Source organism: Jaculus jaculus, chromosome 2 (assembly GCF_020740685.1).
Source record: "Jaculus jaculus isolate mJacJac1 chromosome 2, mJacJac1.mat.Y.cur, whole genome shotgun sequence".
Lineage (NCBI taxonomy): Eukaryota > Metazoa > Chordata > Mammalia > Rodentia > Dipodidae > Jaculus > Jaculus jaculus.
In genome coordinates, this window is record NC_059103.1 from 6965142 (window position 1) to 6985394 (window position 20253).

Genomic DNA, 20253 nt, shown 5'->3' on the forward strand with positions numbered 1-20253 from the left:
GAGGACAGCCTTGGGTGTCATTCTCCAGGAGCCATCCACCTTTATTGAGACAGGCTCTCATTAGCCTGGAGCTCTCGATTCAGCGAGTCTAGCTGGCCCGTGAACCCCAGGAATCCTCACACCTGCCTTCCCAGTGCTTCCCAGACAGGCACATGCCACCACACCCAGCTTGGATGTGGGTTCTCAGGATCGAACTCAGACCCTCGTGCCTGCAATACGAGCACTTGACCCACTGAGTTCTTTCCCCAGATTCCCGTGCCCTGTTTTTACTGTTTTAATTTTTTTAAATTTATTTATTAGAGGAAGGGAGGGAGAGGTTGAGAGAGAGAGAACAGGCATGCCAGGACCTCTAGCCACTGCAAACGAACTTCAGATGCGTGTGCCCCCTTGTGCATCTGGCTTACGTGGGACCTGGAAAATTGAACTTGGGCCCTTAGGCTTCACAGGCCAGTGCCTTGACAGCTAAGCCATCTCTCCAGACCTTAGATTTCTTTTTTCTTTTTAAAAATTTTGTTCTAAGCCATAGCTCCATCAGAAAATAACAAGCTTCTGACGTGTCAAGCTGGGTTTTTACCTCCAGGCTTCTGGTTCTGGCTCAAGCTCTCCATTTCGAAGCTATCTCACAGGATCCCCATGACCAAGACAGGGACAATTAATGTTCAGGAAGGTCAGAGCGTGGCTCAGAGACAATGGTAAGCAAGCAGCTGCTGGGGATTAAAGACAGCTTGGCCCAGGTCATTTGCAGAAGCAGAGACTGACCACCTGCCCGCAGGTGGGACGGAAACTGACCCGGAATTGAGCAGGCTTCCCGCAGCACTCCTCCCCCCCCCCCCCCCCCCCCGCTGTGCAGCGCTTACAGCTGCTCGGAGCTCTCTGGAGGCTGTAGGAATCCCGACCAAAGGCAGCAGCCGCGCCAGGCTCTGCCGTGTGCTTCAGGCCAGGCCCAGCTCCGAGAGGAAGCCCCTGGCCGCCGTATCTCAGAGTCCTGCCACACCAGCAAGAACTATAGCTACGATGCCGGCATTTTCGGGGGACGGGGCTGCCAGCTGGATGGAAGTTATGGAGGGGCTGCATGTGGCATTGCCCCCACAGCGACCGAGCTGGAATTGCGACTGTCAAACGTGCTTTGGCTGCCCTGCGACAGACTACCTCATGAAGGCCACGTCTCTGACTACCACAGGGTCGTGCACTGGTACTGTGCCGAGTCACCGCTCCCCTCGTCCTTCCCTGTCCCCCAGTGAATGTGTCCCTGAGCTTGTGGGCACCATGGAGGTCAGGAGAAGCTCGGCAGGGAAGCCGTTCACCATGGTCGTTCCGAGTGTTTCCAGGCGCTGGACTGAGCCCTGGCCCTCTGTAGCCAGCTACGACAGCCTGCAGGGTGAGCCCGGAGTGCGATGGGAAAGCAGGAGAGCCCCAAGTGAGCCGCTGGAGCAGGGAGGATGGGGTGACGAGGCCAGAGCCCGCGGGTGGCTGCGGTGGCACCGTCACTGTGGCTTCCGATTTCACGCGACGGCAAAGGCCCCTGTGTGGGCCGAGCAGTGCCTCAGCCCAGAAATGAGAATTCACTGAGATCACAGGGCCCTGCGCCCTGGGGAAGGAACACATCCAAGTTGAGGGAGGGTTGTGGAAGGTCTGAGCTCCGGGGTCCCGGTGCACCGGGCAAGCTGACCATGGTACACGAGGCCGTGGGAGGGCTGCGCGGGGCCCGAGCCTCGCGGCTCCCGCTCAGACGCAATGGCCGGGGGTGGGGGGTCGTGAAGGGCCGTCTCCCTCGCGCCGGCCTGAGAAGGATCACGAGGTAGGACAGGGGGCGGGGGGGGCGGCACTAAGGCATGCAGGTTGGCTGGAAGGGGAAGAAGAGGAGAGACGTTTCTGAAGGAAGAGCTCATCCACACGTCCTGTGCAGGTGCCACCCAGCGAGGACAGGCCGCTGCCCAGAGTGTGAGCGGCCTGAGGACCACCGCAGATGGAAAGAGCCGTCGTAGCTGGCTACAGAGGGCCAGGGCTCAGTCCAGCGCCTGGATACACTCGGAATGACCATGGTGAACGGCTTCCCTGCCTAGCTTCTCCTGACCTCCATGGTGCCCACAAGCTCAGGGACACATTCACTGGGGGACAGGGAAGGCCCAGCTGTGACTTCCCGAGGCTGTGCCTTAGAGATGTGGGACACTCGACCCTAATGGCAGCAGACCTCAACCTGGGGTGGGGGGGGCACGGAAGGCCCTTGGCATGGGTCACCCATCTTGGTGCTCTGCCAAGATGGCTGTGATGACAGATTCCGACGAGGTGCGTCCCCATCTCCCTCAAGCACTTCAAGGATGGCAGGACCAAAGGAAGCAAGAGGCATCAGTGTACACAGAGGGAAGGGCTGGAAGAAGACAGACAGACAGACCTCTGACCCCTCAATGCATACGTCCCTCAAACAGTGTGCCCCCAGGATGGATGCGGAGGTCAGCCTCCAGTGGGTTCGTGGCCAGAAGCCTGTCCGTCCAATGTCAGCAGGCCTGCAGGCGCCAGTGGACAGGCGGGGAAGGAGAGCCTTGTACTAGGATCTGGGTGTCAGAGGGCATGGCCAACGGGGTGTAGCCCAGCAGAGGGTGTGGCCTGGCGAGGCTTACCAGGCAGGCAGGGCAGGCCAGGTAGGCTTGGGAGGAGTTTCTGGGCTTGAGAGAGGCCATGCTTGGGTAGCAGCAGTAGCGTCTGAGGGACCTTGGCTCCCTCAGCCACTGCGAAGTGGGATGGCAAAGAGCTAGAGACCACACTACCGTGGGACAACCCCCCCCCCCCCGTGACCACCTCCTCAGGCCTGGAAACAACACATCGTGTCCTTGTCTGGAAAACCAAAGACGTCCATCTGCCCGGTGGGCCCGGGCAGCCGCCCAGTCACCAGAGAGGTGAGCTGTGGGTGTGGGTGTATGGGCACGGAGTCAGAGTAGTTTCCAGGCTGAGGGCTGTGACCCCAGCAGAGAGAAAACACCTGCTCCCAAGGCCGGGAGCATCACTCCCTCCACCCCCACCCATCTCCACCCAAGTCCAGGCTTCCTGCTCGCCACACAGGGTCTTGGGCCCAGGATAGGTCTGTGCCCAGCTGTGGGCAGGAAGCCCCCCCCCCCACCGCCCCTTGTCGGTGCACACCCAACTCTGACAGTTGCCTCTGGCAGAGGCAGGCATGGACATGCCCTAGCAAGTTCTCTGGGGGCTAAGACTACAGGCCTGGGGAGAGGTGGCACAGGGGCAGGTAGGGGTGCAGCTGGCAGGATGGAGACTCGTGATGACGGCCAGTGTTCCCTTGTTGTTGGGGGGGGGGCATCCTGGAGCCCAGAGCCAGCAGGCCCAGAGTCCAGTCAGCCCCAGAACCGGAAGCCAGGAGGCCACCCACAGCTCACGGGGCCACCTCATGTGCAGCCCATACACGGAGATCCCAATCGCCTGAGGAAACAGGCAAGAGTTCTCGCAGACGCCTGTACAACAAGAGAGGCCTGGTCCAGGGCTGGAGGCAGTGCCCGCCTCCTGGCGTGGGCCAGGGGGTGCGGGGCTCCCAATCTGGGTGAGGAGTGGCATCCCCGCCACTAGGAGGCGATGGTGCCTCATACTGGGGAGCCCCCTGGAAGACACAGAGGGAGGAAAGAGGTAGTTGTGGGATCGCCAGGGTAGAAGGCTGCCTGCTGGGATTTTCACCCAGCTTCTCCCAAAGCTGCAAAGGTGGTGCTGGGGTAGGGGAAGCCACAGCCAGCCTGGGCCTCTCACACCCCCATGCCCGTGTGTGTGTGTGTGTGTGTGTGTCCTGAGCACCTTGACCCACAGGCAGCTCTTCCTACTTTGCCACACCCCAGGGTGTGGGTGCCGGTTGCATCAGGGCAATGGAGTTGGCAGGAACGAAACCTCAGTGGCAAGTGCTCTCTGCCATTTAGTGGACACCAGCAGGGGAGTGGAAGGCCTGGAGCCAGCCTGGGGCGGCAGGTGCCAGGGTTGGGCTGCCCCGGCCCCTCTGCAGACCAGGGTGGGACTTGTCATCCCAGCCAGTGGTGCCACTTGGCTGGAAGGAGCTCGTGGACTTGGAAGTGGTCTTGCAGCTCTGGGGACAGGAGCTCAACTCTGCCCTGAGGAGTGACTAGATGGCCAACTAGGGACATGTCATAGGCTGGCCGGCAGCCCGGTGCAGGAGTCATGGCAAGTAGCAAAAGTAGGGCTGAGGCTGAGGGACAGGTGTGGAGAGAGGGGACGGCTCGGCAGCTTCCCTTACTCCTCTCTTCCCCAGCTTCCCAGCACCGGCCATGCTGGATGGGCCAGTACTCTGGCCTGGTCACAGTGAACAGTGGTCAGAGGTCCTGCTGTCCCATCTGATGAGGCAAGTCTGTCTTGCTATGGGTGTGGTCTAGGTCCTGCCTTAAGTGGGTATCGGCCATGGTGCCAGTCTCCAGGCAAGGTCTCCCTCAGCAGAGCCTGTGAGAGCATGGCAAGTGACCAGCCTCTCTCTTGCTGTCCTGCTGGGGGACCTGTGCTATCTGAGCTTGCCTCCCATCATTCCTAGCATGTGGTCCTGTGTTGGGTGCCTGGACTCTCTCCCCTAGGACAGCCATGTGACAAACACCCCCTGCCCCAGCTGCAGGGCCAGGCAAACAAGACATTGTCCCAGGCTCCCAGCAAAGACAGGGACCTTTACCCCCAAACCATAAATCGGAGAAAAGCCTCAGTCCAGTCTTACCCCCAGCTTCCCTCAGCACAGCAGTGCTCTCCACCAGCCAGAAGGATGCCAGCCCCTATGTTGAAGCCCGCTGTAGGGCTGGGGGCATGGGCCTGATATCAGCAGCTAGAAGGGTTTCCCTTCTCCATCCGATACAGAATCAGGGTAAGGGCAGACAAGTGTAGCAAGGCAGAGTGAGAGTTTACCGACAGGAATCTTTCTCAGACATAGGGAGGGTCCACATGGTTGCAGAAGAGTGAGTTTTTATTACTGGAATGTGCCATTTCCTCCCTTGTCCATGGATCAGTCCTCAGGGGTACAAGCTCTGTTCTCAGGCTGTTTCTGGGCTTGTGATTGGATTTTTGGTTCATGTCCTGCCTTTGTCTTTGCACAGAGGACGGGGTGTCAGGGGAGACTGGGACCTGATTTTATCTTGGGGAAATCATGCTGGGAGCTGAGACTCAGGACCCTGGGGTCATCTTGCCCCTTCCAGAGCACCCACCATCCTGGAGCCCGCAAGACTCCAGGGCCATTGGCCTCAGCTCAGTGGGTAAAGCGTTTTCTGTGCAAACAGGAAGGTGGTTTCAGATCCCCAGAAGGGATTAAGAGCCGGGTGTGGTGATATGTGCCTATAGTCCCAGCCCTGAGGAGGCAGAGACTGTTGGCTCTCCAGGGCAAGCCAGCTAACTAAACTTGCCGAATCAATGACTAGGTTGAGTAATAGACTGTCTCAAAAATCAAAAGGAAAGGTAGAGGGTGATTGAAGAAAACACCTGAGGTAATATCTGGCCTACACACACGTGCACACATACTAGTACATATACCTAGCACGCAAAAACAAACCCAAAAGCCTCTTGAAGCCCATTATGACCAACTCCTGCAAGAGCAGAGGGCGAGCACTCAGCTCTGACCACCTCGTGGCAGTGAAATAGGAGCTGGGGTGAGGACTTCCGTCCTGGGGCCCTGACCGACGTGAAGGAGGAGACCGGCTACCCATCTCTCCAGACCCCAGGCAAACGTCAGCAGGGTGAAGTCTCTAGCCCTATAGCCCTGGCCACTGGGGAGTCTGGCTTGGCCGTGTCTGAGGATAGACTGCTCCCTTGCTTGTGCTGGGCCTAGGATGCCCACTGGGCAGGTCATATACCTTGTGACCACACATAGGAAGATGACTCGGGGAGGTATAGGAGCCACAGGCCTGGATTCTGAGGGTCCCTCCCCATTCATCCCCACCAGTGAGCTGTGTGATAAGGAATCCTACCTATAGCCATCCTTTTGTCTGTGACAGGAAGCTAACAAGCCTTCCCCTGAACAAGACCCTGTGTGGTGCCCATTACAAAGTGGACATCTGCAGGGGACCAGCCAGGCTTCCACACAACGCCCCCCCCCCAAGTGAATGGAGACAGTCTAGACACCTCGATTCTGTCTACCCCAAGTGTAGACCCTGACTGTAGGGAAGATGGGGGACCGAGCCCAGGCCATAGAGAGCCCAGAAGCCCACTGGGAAGATGCTGCAGTGACCATAAATTCCCAGCAGGGGATGGAGCTAACTCAGAAAGCCCAATATGGTTGAGACAGGTTTAGGGACCAAAGAATGAGAGGAACTTCTGTTCCTTGCCAGGAAAGTGGATCAGACTGTGATGTGCCCTGGTCTGTATCTTGCTGAATCCTCCCAGCAGCCCTGGGAGGCAGTTGTTGCTGCCCTCTCGTACAGGTAGGGACACTGAGGTTCAGACACACTAGGGAGTAGCAGAGCTGGTCACACCCAGAATTCTGGAGTGTTTGCCAGTCTGGATGTGGGGACAGCACAGAGGGTTTGCTGAAGGAAACAGACCCTGGTTGGGTGGGTGACCCAGTTCCTGCCTTGACTGAATCTTTGACCAAGCCCACTTCACAAGTGAGAAAACAGAGGACCAGAGTGGCAGAGGTGTCCAAGGCCATGGGCAGGATGGAGTGGGCAGAGATAGCAGGAGGTCTGCCACCTTGCAGAGCCCTGCATTTCTCACTCCTGAAAGGTCCAATGCTGGGAAGTGGGATGCAGCCAAGGCTATTTCACAAGGCAAAGTCATTGCCCAGGCCGTACAAGAAGTTCTGAGATAGGCTCATTTCTGGCCTCCCCTGAGACAGTGCCCAAGCAAGAACAGTCCAGGGCAGGACAGCTGTGAGAACGGCCCAGAGGCGGCACTAGAGGTGCCTCCACTGTCAGGGCAGGAGGCAGCCATAACTGAAGGGGCTTTGCATGAGCCACTTCAGGTTGATGCCAGAGACTGCCACTGGCAAGACAGGGGCCAAGGAGACCACCAGGCCTCGCTGCCCAATGTCCTTTCCTCAGAAGCCTGGCCCTTTGACTCCAGCCAGGGAAGTTCTTCTGACATCAGACCACAATGTTTCCTGCTGTCTTCTCATTCCCACCACCAGCCCAGGGAGGACCTGAAGCCTAATCTCTTGTACTCAGTTCTGGAAACAAAATTCGGGCCTCAGTCTCCTTCCTGCAGCAAATGGGTAGGGTGAGGTGAATCCTGGGTCCCTAAAACACCCCAGAACTATTAACACTGTGGGCAGTGTTGTCTCTTCCCTTCAACACTGTTCACAAAGACAGCAATGCTGTCAAGGCTGGTGTCTGCCGTCCCCACATGCTAAATCAGCCACATCTCTGCAGAGCCCTCTGGACCAGGGTAAAAGTCAGGAGAGCACCTTCATTAGATGGTAGCAACTTGCCTTGGCTGCAGAGCGCAGAGACCTGTCTACCCACAATCCAAGGCCACTTATGTGGCAGGGCCAGTTAAGGATGTGGGCACAGTGCCAGGTTCTGGAAGCTTCTGCCAAGGGAAGGCAGGGAGAACATACAGATTATAGATGCAGGGACATTGTTGCTGGAGGTGACAGAGGGCCCCAGACAAGAGCAGCAATGCTTGGGAGGAGTGCTGGCCTGGGTGCAGGAGCCATGGCCTTGAGCCTGTGAGACAGGGTCAGAGGCTATGGAGGGAGTCAGGGTATGACTTCCCCAGTGTGTCCCAGCCTCGGGCCTCCCTGGTGGGTAGGTGTGGATGTAAAGGTGGGGGAAAGCAGGGCTCTCACTACTTCTGGGGCTCCCTGGGCACATGAATGAGCCTCCAGACCCCAGCTCCCATCCCCCAAAGGAGCACACTAAAGTCCCACTGGCCAGGTCATCAGGAGGACCAGATGGCACAAATGACAGAATCATTTGGGCACATAATACCAATAGCCACAGCAGCATGGCCCACATGTAACCAGAATTGAACTGAGAGGTGGCCGCCCCTTGCCTCCAATACCTCCTACCCCGCACGCCCCGCAGCGCCCTCAAGGAGCCAGGCAGGCAGGCCTCTTTCCACAGAGGTGGGATGGACCAGGCCTCTCCAGCCCCTTTATGCACTGATGAATATGAAACCCAGGGCATTGTGCTAGGCCACCACACCACCACACCCCAGCCCCTCCCTGGGGGATTCTAGGCAGGAGCTCTACCACTGAGCCACGCCCCCCAGTCCCTCACTGGGGTATTCTAGGAAGGAGCTCTACCACTGAGCCACACCACAGCCCCTCACTGGGGGAATCTAGGCAGGAGCTCTACCACTGAGCCATGCCCTCAGCCCCTCACTGGGGGATTCTAGCAGGAGCTCTACCACTGAGCCACGCCCCCCAGTCCCTCACTGGGGGATTCTAGGCAGGAGCTCTACCACTGAGCCACGCCCCCCAGTCCCTCACTGGGGGATTCTAGGCAGGAGCTCTACCACTGAGCCACACCCCAGCCCCTCACTGGGGATTCTAGGCAGGAGCTCCACCACTGAGTCACACCCCAGCCCCTCATTGGGGGATTCTAGGCAGGAGCTCTACCACTGAGCCACACCCCAGCCCCTCACTGGGGGATTCTAGGCAGGAGCTCCACCACTGAGCCACACCCCAGTCTCTCATGGGAGATCCTAGGCAGGTGCTCTATCTCTGAGCCATACCCCCAGCCCTTCACTGGAGGGTTCTAGACAAGCACTCTACTGTTGAACTACATCCCCAACCCTCTTTTTACTTTTTGTGTTGTTTTGTTTTCAAGGTAGGGTCTCATGGTACCCAAGCCGACCTGGAACTCACTCTGCAGTCCCAGGTTGTCCTCAAACTCAAAGTGATCTTCCCACCTCTGCCTATGCTATGGTGAAAGGCAAGTGCCGCCATATCTGGCTCTCTTTTCATTTTTATTTTATTTTATTTATTTATTGGTTTTTCAAGGTAGGGTCTCACTCTAGTTCAAGCTGACCTGGCTATTTTTAATTTTTAAAAATTATTTATTTTATTTTTATTTTTGATTTATTTTAGTTTTTCAAGGTAGGGTCTTACTGTAGCCCAGGCTAATCTGGAATTCACCATGTTATCTCAGGGGGACCTCAAACTCATGATAATCCTCTTACCTCTACCTCCCAAGTGCTGGGATTAAAGGTGTGCGCTGCCACTCCCAGCTTAAAAATATTTGATTTTTATTTATTTATTTGAGATAGAAAAAGACAGAGGAGAGAGAGAGAGAGAGAGGATGAGTATTCCAGGGCCTCCAACCCCTGCAAACAAACTCCAGATGCATGCGCCACCTTGTGCATCTGGCTTACGTGGGTGCTTGGGAATCGAACCTGGGTCCTTTGGCAAGTGCCTTAGCTGCTAAGCCATCTCTGAAGTCCTCTTTTTTAATTTTTTTTTGAGATAGGGTCTCATGAAGTCATCCAGGCTATCCTTGAACTCACTCTGTAGCCCAAGCAAGCCTTGAACTTTTGTTCCTTTGGTTTCAGCCTCTTCGGTAGCTGGGATGACAGGCCAGTGCCACACCAGGTTTGGCCAAATTGACCCCTTTGAAGTGACCAAATCAGAGCAATAAGTATACCCGTAATGTATAATCACTACTTCCACCTCGTTCCAGAATTTTGTGGTCACCTAAAAAACTGACCCTGTGCTTGGTAGCTCCCCATGGCCTCCTCCCCAGTCCAGCATAGCCCAACCAGACCCCTCCTGCTCACCACAACTGCATGTCCACCTGGTGCCGGCAGGTGAGGGCATTTGGAAGCCAGCTGGTTCCTGGGAGCCAGCTGCCGCTGAGCAAACAGCCGGTGAGAGATAGAGTGTCCGCAGGGGCGGAGACAGGCCCCGGGGCCTCCTCCCTCAGGCCTCTCCTCCAGTCAGGAGTCCAGGTGGGCCGCTGGCCAGGTGCGGCCTGGCCTGTCTGCCTCCCAGAGACCAGCCTTGCCCCGCCCCCAGGCAGCCACCAGTGGGGGGGCATGTGGCCACGTGAATGACCAGCCAGGTTTCCTTAGAGGCCAGGCCTCTGAGGCCCGGGCCACAGAGCTTCCTGCCCACAGAGGTAGGTTGTGGGCTGCGATCAGACAACCTCGGGCAGCCGGGAGGTCTGACTGGGCCGTCGGGAGGCAAAGGGCCATGGTGGCCGCCTCTGTGGCCTGTTGAGACACCTAACAACAGTCGGCAGGGCCAGGGGGCAGGCAGGGGTCGGGCAGGGGTGAGTGAGGGCAGGAGAGACGGGCATTGCGGGTGGGCCCCTTCCCTGCAGGAGTCAGAGCCCACTGGGCTTCTCCCATGCCCTGGGCAGACAGGACCGGTGGGTTCCCACGTCCCAGACTAAGTGAAAGCAGTCTTTGTTTATGTTTGCTTGGTTGTTGGTTCTTTGTTTTGTTTGGTTTGCTTTTGTTGTTGTTGTTGTTTGTTTGAGACAGGGTCTCTCTAAGTATCACAGGCTGGCCTTGAACTCTAAATTCTCTAGCCTCCATCCTCCAAGCGCTGGGTTTACAGGTTCAGGTCACCACATCTGGTGTGGACTCAGTCCTGGCTGCCAGAGGGCTCAAGGGCACCAGAGGTGGAACTCTGTGACTTACAAGCAATCAGAGGTGGCAGGGGGACTGCTCCCAGAACACAGGAACTGATGTCTAACCCTGGAAGCTGATCCCCAGCCAAGAAGGGAGTTGAGCCCTTATGCTTAAAGGGTGCTGAGGGTCCACCCAGGGTCGGGGGAGACAGTTGGTCAGACCCAGCCTCCCACAGAGGGGACAGGTGGCCGCCCATAGGGGGACCCTCTTCTGAGCAAGCCCTAGGATGCTGGGTGGGATGCCAGGGATGACGGCCAGGCAGACAGCACTGGGGCGGAACTGGGCAGCGGGCAGAGCCAGCTCTCGGGTAACACCCACACGGCCCACCTCCCAGCCCTCATGCTGCCAAGGAGCCTGCGCTGGTCCCTTCACTCCTCTCTGCCTGCCCACTGCAGATGAAAAACGCCTCAGGGCTCCCAAGAGCAGCCGGAGTCTCCCTGGTGTCAGCACCCTGGCTTCGGCCCAGCTCCCCTCCGGCGATGCCCGCCATGGCAGCCGGGCCGCAGGTGGATCGCGTGGACAACGGCTCCCAGGGAACCTCGCAGCTCTTCCTCACCACCGCGCTGGCCCGAGGCGTGTCTGGCGTATTTGTATGGACTGCTCTGCTCCTCACCTGCCACCAGGTAAGCCCCCCCATCTCCATGGGACCTGACACAGCTTAACCAGGCCCCACAGGTGGCAGCTTGGGATCTTGGGACTTCTTCCAGGGACAGCTCTTGGTACTGGACACACGGGCCTAGTGGGAACAGAGGAATGGGGGTCCTGAGCCCCAGAGCCAGTGTCCAGCCAGGGCCCAGGCCCTTTGCCAAGGTGTGCATGCAGGGACTAGACCTGAGACGGGAGACCACCAGCAGACAGAGGGCCCAGTGCTGGCCCGGCGCCTACTCGCCTCCCAGTCATTGAGATCAGCACAGTTGTCCCAGTTCACGGACAAGAACACCAAGGCTGGAAGAGCGCCAGGGGCTTTCCTGAGCTCACACTGCCTCGGGAGAGAGGGCCTTTCCCTGTCAGGTAGCCATCCCAGGAGGCTGCTTAGGATTTGGACTCTGTTCTATGCCGAGCCTTAAAGGAGAAACAGGCAGCTGGGAGCTAGAGAGAAGGGTGGGAGTGGCGTGATGGGGGGAGCAGGAAGTTGGGGGAGCGGAGCTGGGGACAATGGAACTAAGATCCCAGTACCCTCTAGAATGCCTTCATGGCACTGGCCAGGGGGTGAGGGCATGAATGAGCAGGTGAGCCTAGGACAGGGCAGGAAGTGAGAGCAGATAGTCCTGTCTGGGACAGCCACCAGCTAGAAGGCACCTATTCAAGAGTGGCTTCAATAACCAGGACACAGAGGAGACACGCCTGTGTCTGAGGGTAGGCAGGAGGGACTTCCCACCGGGCAGGAGCTGAGCGGGAACCCTGGGGACTGGCTGTGTGTGTGTGGCTGTGGCTCAGGACCAGGCCGCGTGGTCACTCCTGGGGCTCCCAGACTCACCATCCCTCCAGAGCTTGGAGCTTCAGTGTACAGGTGAGGAAACTGAGGTCACAGAGGCCAGCAGCTTTCCAAGGTCACCAGCCAAGCAGTGCCAGCCTGGGAAAGGTCTCCTGCTGGCTGGTCACACTATGTCCTCCCACAGGCAGCAGTGGGGGGAGGGGTGCCTGATAAGAACCTGGCTTTCGTGCCAGCGGCCCTCACTGCCCCCCTCTGTCTCTGCACGCACTGCTCCCTCCCACAGCTTGACCTCCGCCGCGTGCACAGCACCTTCCCACGGCTGCCCAGAGAGGGAAGGATGCCCCTAGCTCCCCGGTTCCTCCTGCCCACCCTCTTCCTCGTAAGACACTGTATATTGAGGCTTGGTGGCACAAGCTTGTCATCCCCAAGCTTGGAAAGCTAAGGCAGGAGGATCACAAGTTCAAAACCCACCTGGGCTATAGAGAGTAAGTTCAAGAAATCATTTGTGCTGGGCATGGTGGCGCTCACCTTTAATGCCAGCACTTGAGAGGCAAAGGTAGGAGAACCACTGTTGAGTCTGAGGCTAGCCTGGGACTATAGAGTGAGATCCAAGTCAGCCTGGGCTAGAGTGAGACCCTACCTCAAAACAAAACCAAGTTTAAAGGTGAAAACTGTTTAATTACTATATTTCCCACCACCTGAGGTAAAACACTTGATTTCCTTCCCTTTCCATCAGGCTTGTGTGACACACTGGTTGTATTGGGTCACCTTAGTGTGTTGGCAAAGAGCACAATGTTGTAACCTCAGGGACATTGTGAATCACAGTGTGTCACACACTTGAAAGTTGTTTTTAAAAGGTACATTTTTGCCTGGGTATTATGGTGCATACCTGTAATCCCAGAAGGAGGCTGCAGTAGGAGGATCATGAGTTTAAGGCCTACCTGGGCTACGTAGTGAGGTCTGATCTCAAAAACACAAAACAATGGGCTGGAGAGATGGCTTAGTGGTTAAGCGCTTGCCTGTGAAGCCTAGGGACTCCAGTTCGAGGCTCAATTCCCCAGGACCCATGTTGGCCAGATGCACAAGGGGGCGCACGCGTCTGGAGTTCATTTCCAGTGGCTGGAGGCCCTGGCACGTCCATATTCTCTCTCTCTCTCTGCCTGTCACTCTCAAAATAAATAAATAAAAATAAACAAAAAAAACACAAAACAATAACAAAACAAAAAAAAGAAAAAGAAAAGAAGATTCTAAAATTTTTTTGTTTTTTTTTTTTGAGGTAGGGTCTCACTGTAACCCAGGTTGACTTGGAATCCACTGTGTAGTCTCAGGGTGGCCTCAAACTCATGGCGATCCCCCTACCTCTGCCTCCTGAGTGCTGGGATTAAAGGTGTGTGCCGCCACATCTGGCTCTTTAGTTTTTTGAGGTAGGGTCTCCCTCTAGCCCAGGCTGACCTGGAATTCACTATGGAGTATCAGCGTGGCCTCAAACTCACACTGAGTGCTGGAATTAAAGGTATGCACCACCATGCCTGGCTCAAAATCTAAGTTTTGTTTTTTTTTTACTTTGAAACCCAAACTGTCAAGCACATGAGATTATATTAGTCAGCTGAAGTCAGTCTCTTTACAGCGCACATATCTATAAAAATGCCGGGGGAGGGCTGGAGAGATGGCTTAACGGTTAAGCGCTTGCCTGTGAAGCCTAAGGACCCTGGTTCGAGGCTTGGTTCCCCAGGTCCCACGTTAGCCAGATGCACAAGGGGGCGCACGCATCTGGAGTTCGTTTGCAGAGCCTGGAAGCCCTGGCGCGCCCATTCTCTCTCCCTCTGTCTTTCTCTCTGTGTCTGTCACTCTCAAATAAATAAATTTAAAAAATTTAAAAAAAAAATGCCGGGAGAAGCTGAGCGTGGTGGCACACACTTTTAATGCCACAGTTGGGAGGCAGAGGTAGGAGGATCGCCGTGAGTTTGAGTCCACCCTAAGTCTATGTAGTGAATTCCAGGTCAGCATGGACTCTACCTCGAAAAACAACAAAAAAAAAAAAAAAAGAAGAAGAAGAAGAAAAAGAAAAATGCTGGGGGAAATGCTATAAATGCATAACTTTTAAAATATGTATATTTTGCCGGGTGTAGGGGCACACACCTTTAATCCCAGCACTCAGGAGGCAGAGGTAGGAGGATCACCACGAGTTCAAGGCCACCCCAAGACTACATAGTGAATTCCAGGTCAGCTTGAGCCAGAGTGAGACCCTACCTTGAAAAACCAAAAAAAAAAAAAAAAAAAAAAAAATATATATATATATATATATATATATATATATATATATATATATATATATTTTTTTTTTTACTTATTATTTATTTACAAGCCGACAGATAAAGAAAAGAGGGAAAAAAAAAATAGACACACCAGGGCCTCTCGCCACTGTGCTCGCTGGCACCTCTGCCTCCCGGGTGCTGGGATTAAAGGCGTGCGCCACCCTTCTCATTTCACTAGGAAAGTTGTCCTTCCTCCCGGCGCCCATCCCGCTCCCCGGGATGCGGGAGGACACGGGGCATCCCGTGAGCTGTGTTGGACCCCTGGCGCCCGCCGCCCTTCGCCTCCTTCCTGGCAAGCCTGTGCCCTGGGCAGCAGGGCTGGGCAGAGGGCAGAGGGTCCCACAGAGCCTTCTTCCCGCCCGCGCCAGATATACTCTCACCTGCGCTCCTACACCGTGCCGCACGAGCAGCGCTACGTCATCCGCCTGCTGTTCATCGTGCCCATCTACGCCTTCGACTCCTGGCTCAGCCTGCTGCTGCTCGGCGGGCATCCCTACTACCTGTACTTCGACTCTGTGCGCGACTGCTATGAAGGTGAGCCGGCGGGGCTGCGCTGGGGGAGCCCGGGAGGGTGGGGGCCCCCGTCTCCAGCTGCTCCCAGCCAGCCCTAGGGCACCCCTCCCCGAGCCCCGGGGATGCACGGCCTTGGCGAGCCCCGAGGGTGTGCCCGCGCGACATGCGCGCCGGATTCCGAGGGGGTCTCACTGACGGTCGTCCTTCTGTCCGCTCTGTAGCTTTTGTAATCTACAGTTTCCTAACCTTATGCTTCCAATATCTGGGGGGCGAGAGCGCCATCATGGCTGAGATCCGGGGCAAGCCCATCAAGTAAGTCCGCCCCAGAAACCAATCCCCCCCCCCCCCGCCCCCACTCCACCGCCTGGGTCCAGGTCAGGCCAGGGTACACTGGAGAGCCGTTGTCCATTCTTCCTCTTCCCAGGTCCAGCTGCTTCTATGGGACCTGCTGTCTTCGGGGGATGTCGTACTCCATCACATTCCTGCGCTTCTGCAAGCAGGTGGGGGGACTTGCTCACCCCACTCCTCTCTTCCTGCGCCCACGCTCGTTCTGTCCCCCAGGCCACACTGCAGTTCTCTACTGTGAAGCCCAGCATGGCCTAGCCCACCTGCCCACCCTGCCCCACTCCGTCTCTTCCTGCGCCCACGCTCGCTCTGTCCCCCAGGCCACACTGCAGTTCTGCATCGTGAAGCCCAGCATGGCCTTGACCACCATCATCCTCCAAGCCTTCCACAAATACCACGATGGGGACTTCAAGTAAGGAGCCTTCTGGGACGCAGGACCTTGGGGGCAGCTGTTGACAGAGCTCCCTGCAAGTCCTTACTCAGGGGGGTCTTCTTTCCTGTGAGGACTGTAGCTCTGTGGGAAGAGTGTGTGTCTAGCATGCATGAAGTCCTGGGTTTCATTGCCAGCACTCCTGGAAACCCAGCACTTGGGAGGTAGAAGCAGGAGGATCAGAAAGTCAGGGTCATCCTTGGCTACATAGCAAGTTGGAGGCCATCCTAGGCAACGTGAGATCTTGTATCAAAAAACAAACAACAACCAAGGGGCTGGGGAAATGGGCTACGTTGAAGTGCTTGCCCAGCAAGCATGAGGACCTGAGTTTGGCTCTCTGGTACCCAAAGTAAAAGGCAAGCATGGGGGTGCCCACCTGAAACCCCAGCCTCGGGGAGGCACGCAGGAGGCTTCCCTGGAATTGGCTGGCTCGCTACTCTAGCCAACTGAGTGAGCTCTGGGTTCAAAGACCTTATTCTTAAAAACACATAGTTGGCATGGGGGCACACACCTTTAGTCCCAGCACTCGGGAGACAGAGGTAGGAGGATCGCCGTGAGTTCAAGGCCAGCCTGAGACTACAGAGTGAGTTCCAAGTCAGCCTGGGCTAGAGCGAGAACCTATCTCAAAAAGAAAAAAATAACGAGATAAAAGAATGATTGAGGAAGATACCCAACGTCAATCTGAGCCTCCACAGGCACACAGACACATGCACACACACTTGTTCACACATACTAGCATGCATATATACATGCACACACACCAGACACATACACAAGGGAAACTCGGAAAGTCTTGTGGATGACTTGGTGGTAGGAAGACACTTCTGGGGAAAGGCCCGATACCATAGCTTGCTCCTGAAGGTGATTCAGGGGGCCCCTAAGGTCCACTCCCCTCAGGGCTATCTGGTACCCTGTGGAGTGGACCCAGGTGGGGCTGCCCCCTTGCCCTGTTGCCTGGCCCAGGAGGGGATAAGCTAAAAGCATCTCTATGAGCAGGGGCCTCTCTGACCAAGCTCTTCCTGCCCAGTGTCCACAGTGGCTACTTGTACGTGACCCTCGTCTACAATGCCTCGGTCAGCCTGGCCCTCTATGCCCTGTTCCTCTTCTACTTCGCCACCAGAGATCTCCTGCGACCCTTCGAGCCAGTGCTCAAGTTTCTCACCATCAAAGCCATCATCTTCCTCTCCTTCTGGCAGGGTGTGTGGGCTGGGTGGGTGTGGGTGTGACCCTGCAAGCCCAGGTCCTGAGGGTACTTCCATCCCACCATAGCAAGTCAAGTGACAAAGCTTGGGTGGGGGAAAGCGGGAAGTGGGCATGCCTGGACCTGGGCTAGACATGGCCGGAAGAACGCCTAGGGACTGCAGCTTTGGAGGCACTCAGCCCCTCTGAACCTCAGTCTCTTACCATGGGTGGGGTGCCCTGGTCAGAGGAGCCCTGGAGGAAGCCGGGCTCTTTCCTCCAGCTGACTCCTGCTCACCCCAGGCCAGCCTCAATGGAAGCCTTAGCAGGGGTCACCCTACCGTCCAGAGTGGGGCCCTGAGTGGTCATCACCATCCCTAGGGATGCTTTTGGCTATCCTGGAGAAGTGTGGGGTCATCCCCGAGGTCCAGGCCGTCGACGGCAGCAGGGTGGAGGCCGGCACATTGGCCGCTGGATACCAGAACTTTCTCATCTGTATCGAAATGGTGTTCGCTTCCCTCGCCCTGCGCTGCGCCTTCCCCTGCCAAGTGTATGCAGAGAAGCAGCAAAACTCACCAGGTGAGCCAAGTCTGCCATTTGAGGTACCTGAAGAAGCTCAGCTTGGGGTGCCCACAGCTGGTCAAGGGGACAGCCCTGTGGGGCATCAGAGCTGGGCAGGAAGGGGGCTATGAGCTCTAAAGGAGATGAGACTAGATCCATCCTGTGAGGGCCCCTCGGGGTTCAGGGAGGGTGTTGGGAAGGGAGGGGGCAGGTGACCCTAGTGAGCCACGTAGGCCACATGGCCAGCGGTGACCGGCTCTTCCTGGTGAGTGAAATGACCAGGAGCATGAAGCGCTCCCGCTGTGGCAGCCTAGGCAGCAGTGTGTGCGGGAGAGGCTGAAGGGAAGGATGAGGGCTGGGATCAGCTACTAACCAACAGAGACCGGTATCGTACCGGCGCCCAGGCCCGCGCAGACCAGCGGCCAGGGGAGATGGGGCCCGAGAGGCCACGTCCCCAGCATGGGGTGCACGTGATGACGCAGGGCGCTGACAGCCTGTGTTCCCCAGCCCCCCCAGCACCCATGCAGAGTATCTCCAGTGGCCTCAAGGAGACCATCAGCCCGCAGGACATAGTACAGGATGCCATCCACAACTTCTCTCCAGCCTACCAGCAGTACACACAGCAAGCCACCCACGAGGCCCCGGGGCCTGGCCAGGGTGGGCGCCCATCGCTGGGCGCCCCTCCCAGTCCCGCCGGGGGCTCGGGTGGGGGTAAGAAGAGCCGCAGTGTGGAGAAGCGGATGCTGATCTCCTCAGAGGACCTGTAATGGTTTGGGATCCATGGATCTTAGCTGGGGACCCAGACTACCCAGGCATCCGGGGAGGTGACTGGGTCCCCAACCAACCCACTTGCCACAGGGTCCGGGCCCTCTCCCAAGACCCCTATTGCAAGGCCCACAGAGCCTCTCTACCCCATGCATAGCCCAGGGAAGATGCTTGGGTCACTGGCACATGCCTGAGCTCCCAGCGGGGTGACTGGCTGTGGCCTGCCTGCAGGTAGAGCTGCGAGCTGGCCACTCCTTCCACAGATGGTCATATCCCAGGCTGGGCAGGTCAGAAAGAGTGGGCAGCCCAGGCTAGGGCAGAGCAGGTCCAGGTGCGCAGGCGTGGGACAGGCTCCCTGCCCGGTATTCTAGAGGAGACAACCGGGAGGCCCCCTCAGGGCTACCCGGCCCATTGACAGTGTCACCGAGCTCACCTGCAACTTGCTACTTATTTATAGATAAACACTTTGCATTTTCTAGAACTTGTTGGGCTTTTCTTCTTTCACGACCATGACCCTACAGTGATGGGCCCACAGTGAGGTGGTCTCAGCAGGCCCATTTCTGTGAGTGTCGGGCACACCCCTAGCCCTCCTTGCCCTGAACAGCCGCCGTGGTGTGGCTCAGTTACTCAGGGCACTTAGTGCACTTAGTCATCATGTAAGCAGCTCGGTGCCACCCAGGGAGCCAGAGTGCTCACCTCCCTCTGAGCCTCAGGCCCCACTGTGAAGTGCGTGCACGCAACCTGTGGCACAGCCAAGCATGCCTGGGCACAGGGGCTCAGACCTGGGAGCCCTCCTTCTTCTCATCTCCCTGTGTGGCGGGCAAGGTCCAAGTGCCCAGGGGTCCTGAGACAGATATGGCCTCAGGCAGCTTGGAGGACCGGTGGCCTTGAAAACATGGAAGACACAAAGGCAGTTGGGGGTGGGAAGCCAAAGCCTGGCTGGGCAGGCAGGCACCCAAACAGGAAGGACCAGTGGGCACCACCCAGGGATGGCAGCACTGCCCAGCTACCCACTCTCATGTCCGCCAGAGGCAGAGGGAGATGTGCTCCGGATCTCAGAGACAGCCAGGCAGCAACTGAGCCACCAGGTCAGCGAGAGTGGGGACACTCCCCCATCTCCTTGTTCCTGGGGCCCACGGACGGAGGGAGTCGAGGCCAGTGGCTTCTCCCAGGCCCTGCTGGACTGATAAGATAGGCTGTGTTCCTCCCTGTGCCCGGCTGGAAAGAGCCTCCCCCAGCGCCTTATCATGCCCTCCACAACCAGCAGGTCCACAAGGCGGCCCCACAGTCCACAGGCAGCAGAGCCAGGAGGCACTCAGCATTTTCTTGAGACCGGCACGGTGGAGGCCAAGACAGGCTCTGTGCCATCCAGCGGATGAGCGGGGAGGCCTGGGGCCCTGCCAGTAGTGAGCTGCCACCTCTACCTTGAAGAGGCCACCTTGGGGTCTGAGGTCCCCAAAGCCAAGTGTAAAGGACAAGCTGGGGAGGGTCCCGTCCTACAAGCTCGGACAGCAAGCACACAGGGGCCAAGACTGGACAGCGTCTGAGGTCTGCACTTTAGGAAGGAAACGAAGCTGATACTACACAGTAACACTGGGAAGTTCAGCCCAGAAAGGTCCAGCAAGTTAGTTGCCTGAGGAGGCAGAGGTGCCAAGGGCTGACCACACTGCCATCCACCGGCCCCTGCCACCTGTTTCTGGAAACACCTCGACCTGGGGTCGGACCTGTTTCCTACACAACACAAAGCCAAGCCACAGGGAGAACACTGCCCAGGGCACTCAGCGTATATGGTTGGAATACAACCCCAGGACGAGCCAATCCGGGTACACGGACATACAGGAGGGGTAGAGAAGGGATGGGTTCAGTGTCATTGCCACCAATAAGGGAGGGGTTCCCCCCAAATCCAGCTCTAGCCCATGGGGCCCAAGGAAAGACTGCTTGGCCCAGCGAGGGCCATACTCACCTTTGCCCAGCCTGTGGCCCATTTTGCAAATGTGTGTATGTGGGTGTTCATGTGTTCACGTAGAGTGTGTGTGTGTAGAACAGAAGACAACTTTGGGTGGCATCCTTGGGAATGCCCTTTTTAAATTATTTATTTGACAGAGAAAAATGGGCGTCCAAGGGCCTCCAGCCACTGTAAATGAATTCCAGGCACATGCACC

General features: G+C 57.1%; 1 protein-coding gene across 3 annotated transcripts; it reads left to right on the forward strand.

Moving 5' to 3' along the window:
* Positions 1-2777: 2777 nt before the first annotated feature.
* On the forward strand, positions 2778-18572 carry Tmem184a (transmembrane protein 184A). 3 transcript variants are annotated; one of them, XM_045143875.1, is made up of 9 exons: positions 2778-2894; positions 10944-11171; positions 14667-14832; positions 15033-15123; positions 15236-15311; positions 15477-15568; positions 16614-16783; positions 17147-17344; positions 17834-18572. In XM_045143875.1, exons 2-9 carry the CDS (start codon positions 10944-10946, stop codon positions 18091-18093), a joined length of 1281 nt encoding a protein of 426 aa, XP_044999810.1. In that variant the 5' UTR covers positions 2778-2894; the 3' UTR covers positions 18094-18572. The 3 variants fall into 3 exon arrangements, with proteins under 3 accessions (XP_044999810.1, XP_004666402.2, XP_044999809.1); XM_004666345.2 differs by lacking the exon at positions 2778-2894 and adding an exon at positions 9828-10031; XM_045143874.1 differs by lacking the exon at positions 2778-2894 and adding an exon at positions 10056-10184.
* The last annotated feature ends 1681 nt before the right edge of the window (positions 18573-20253 follow it).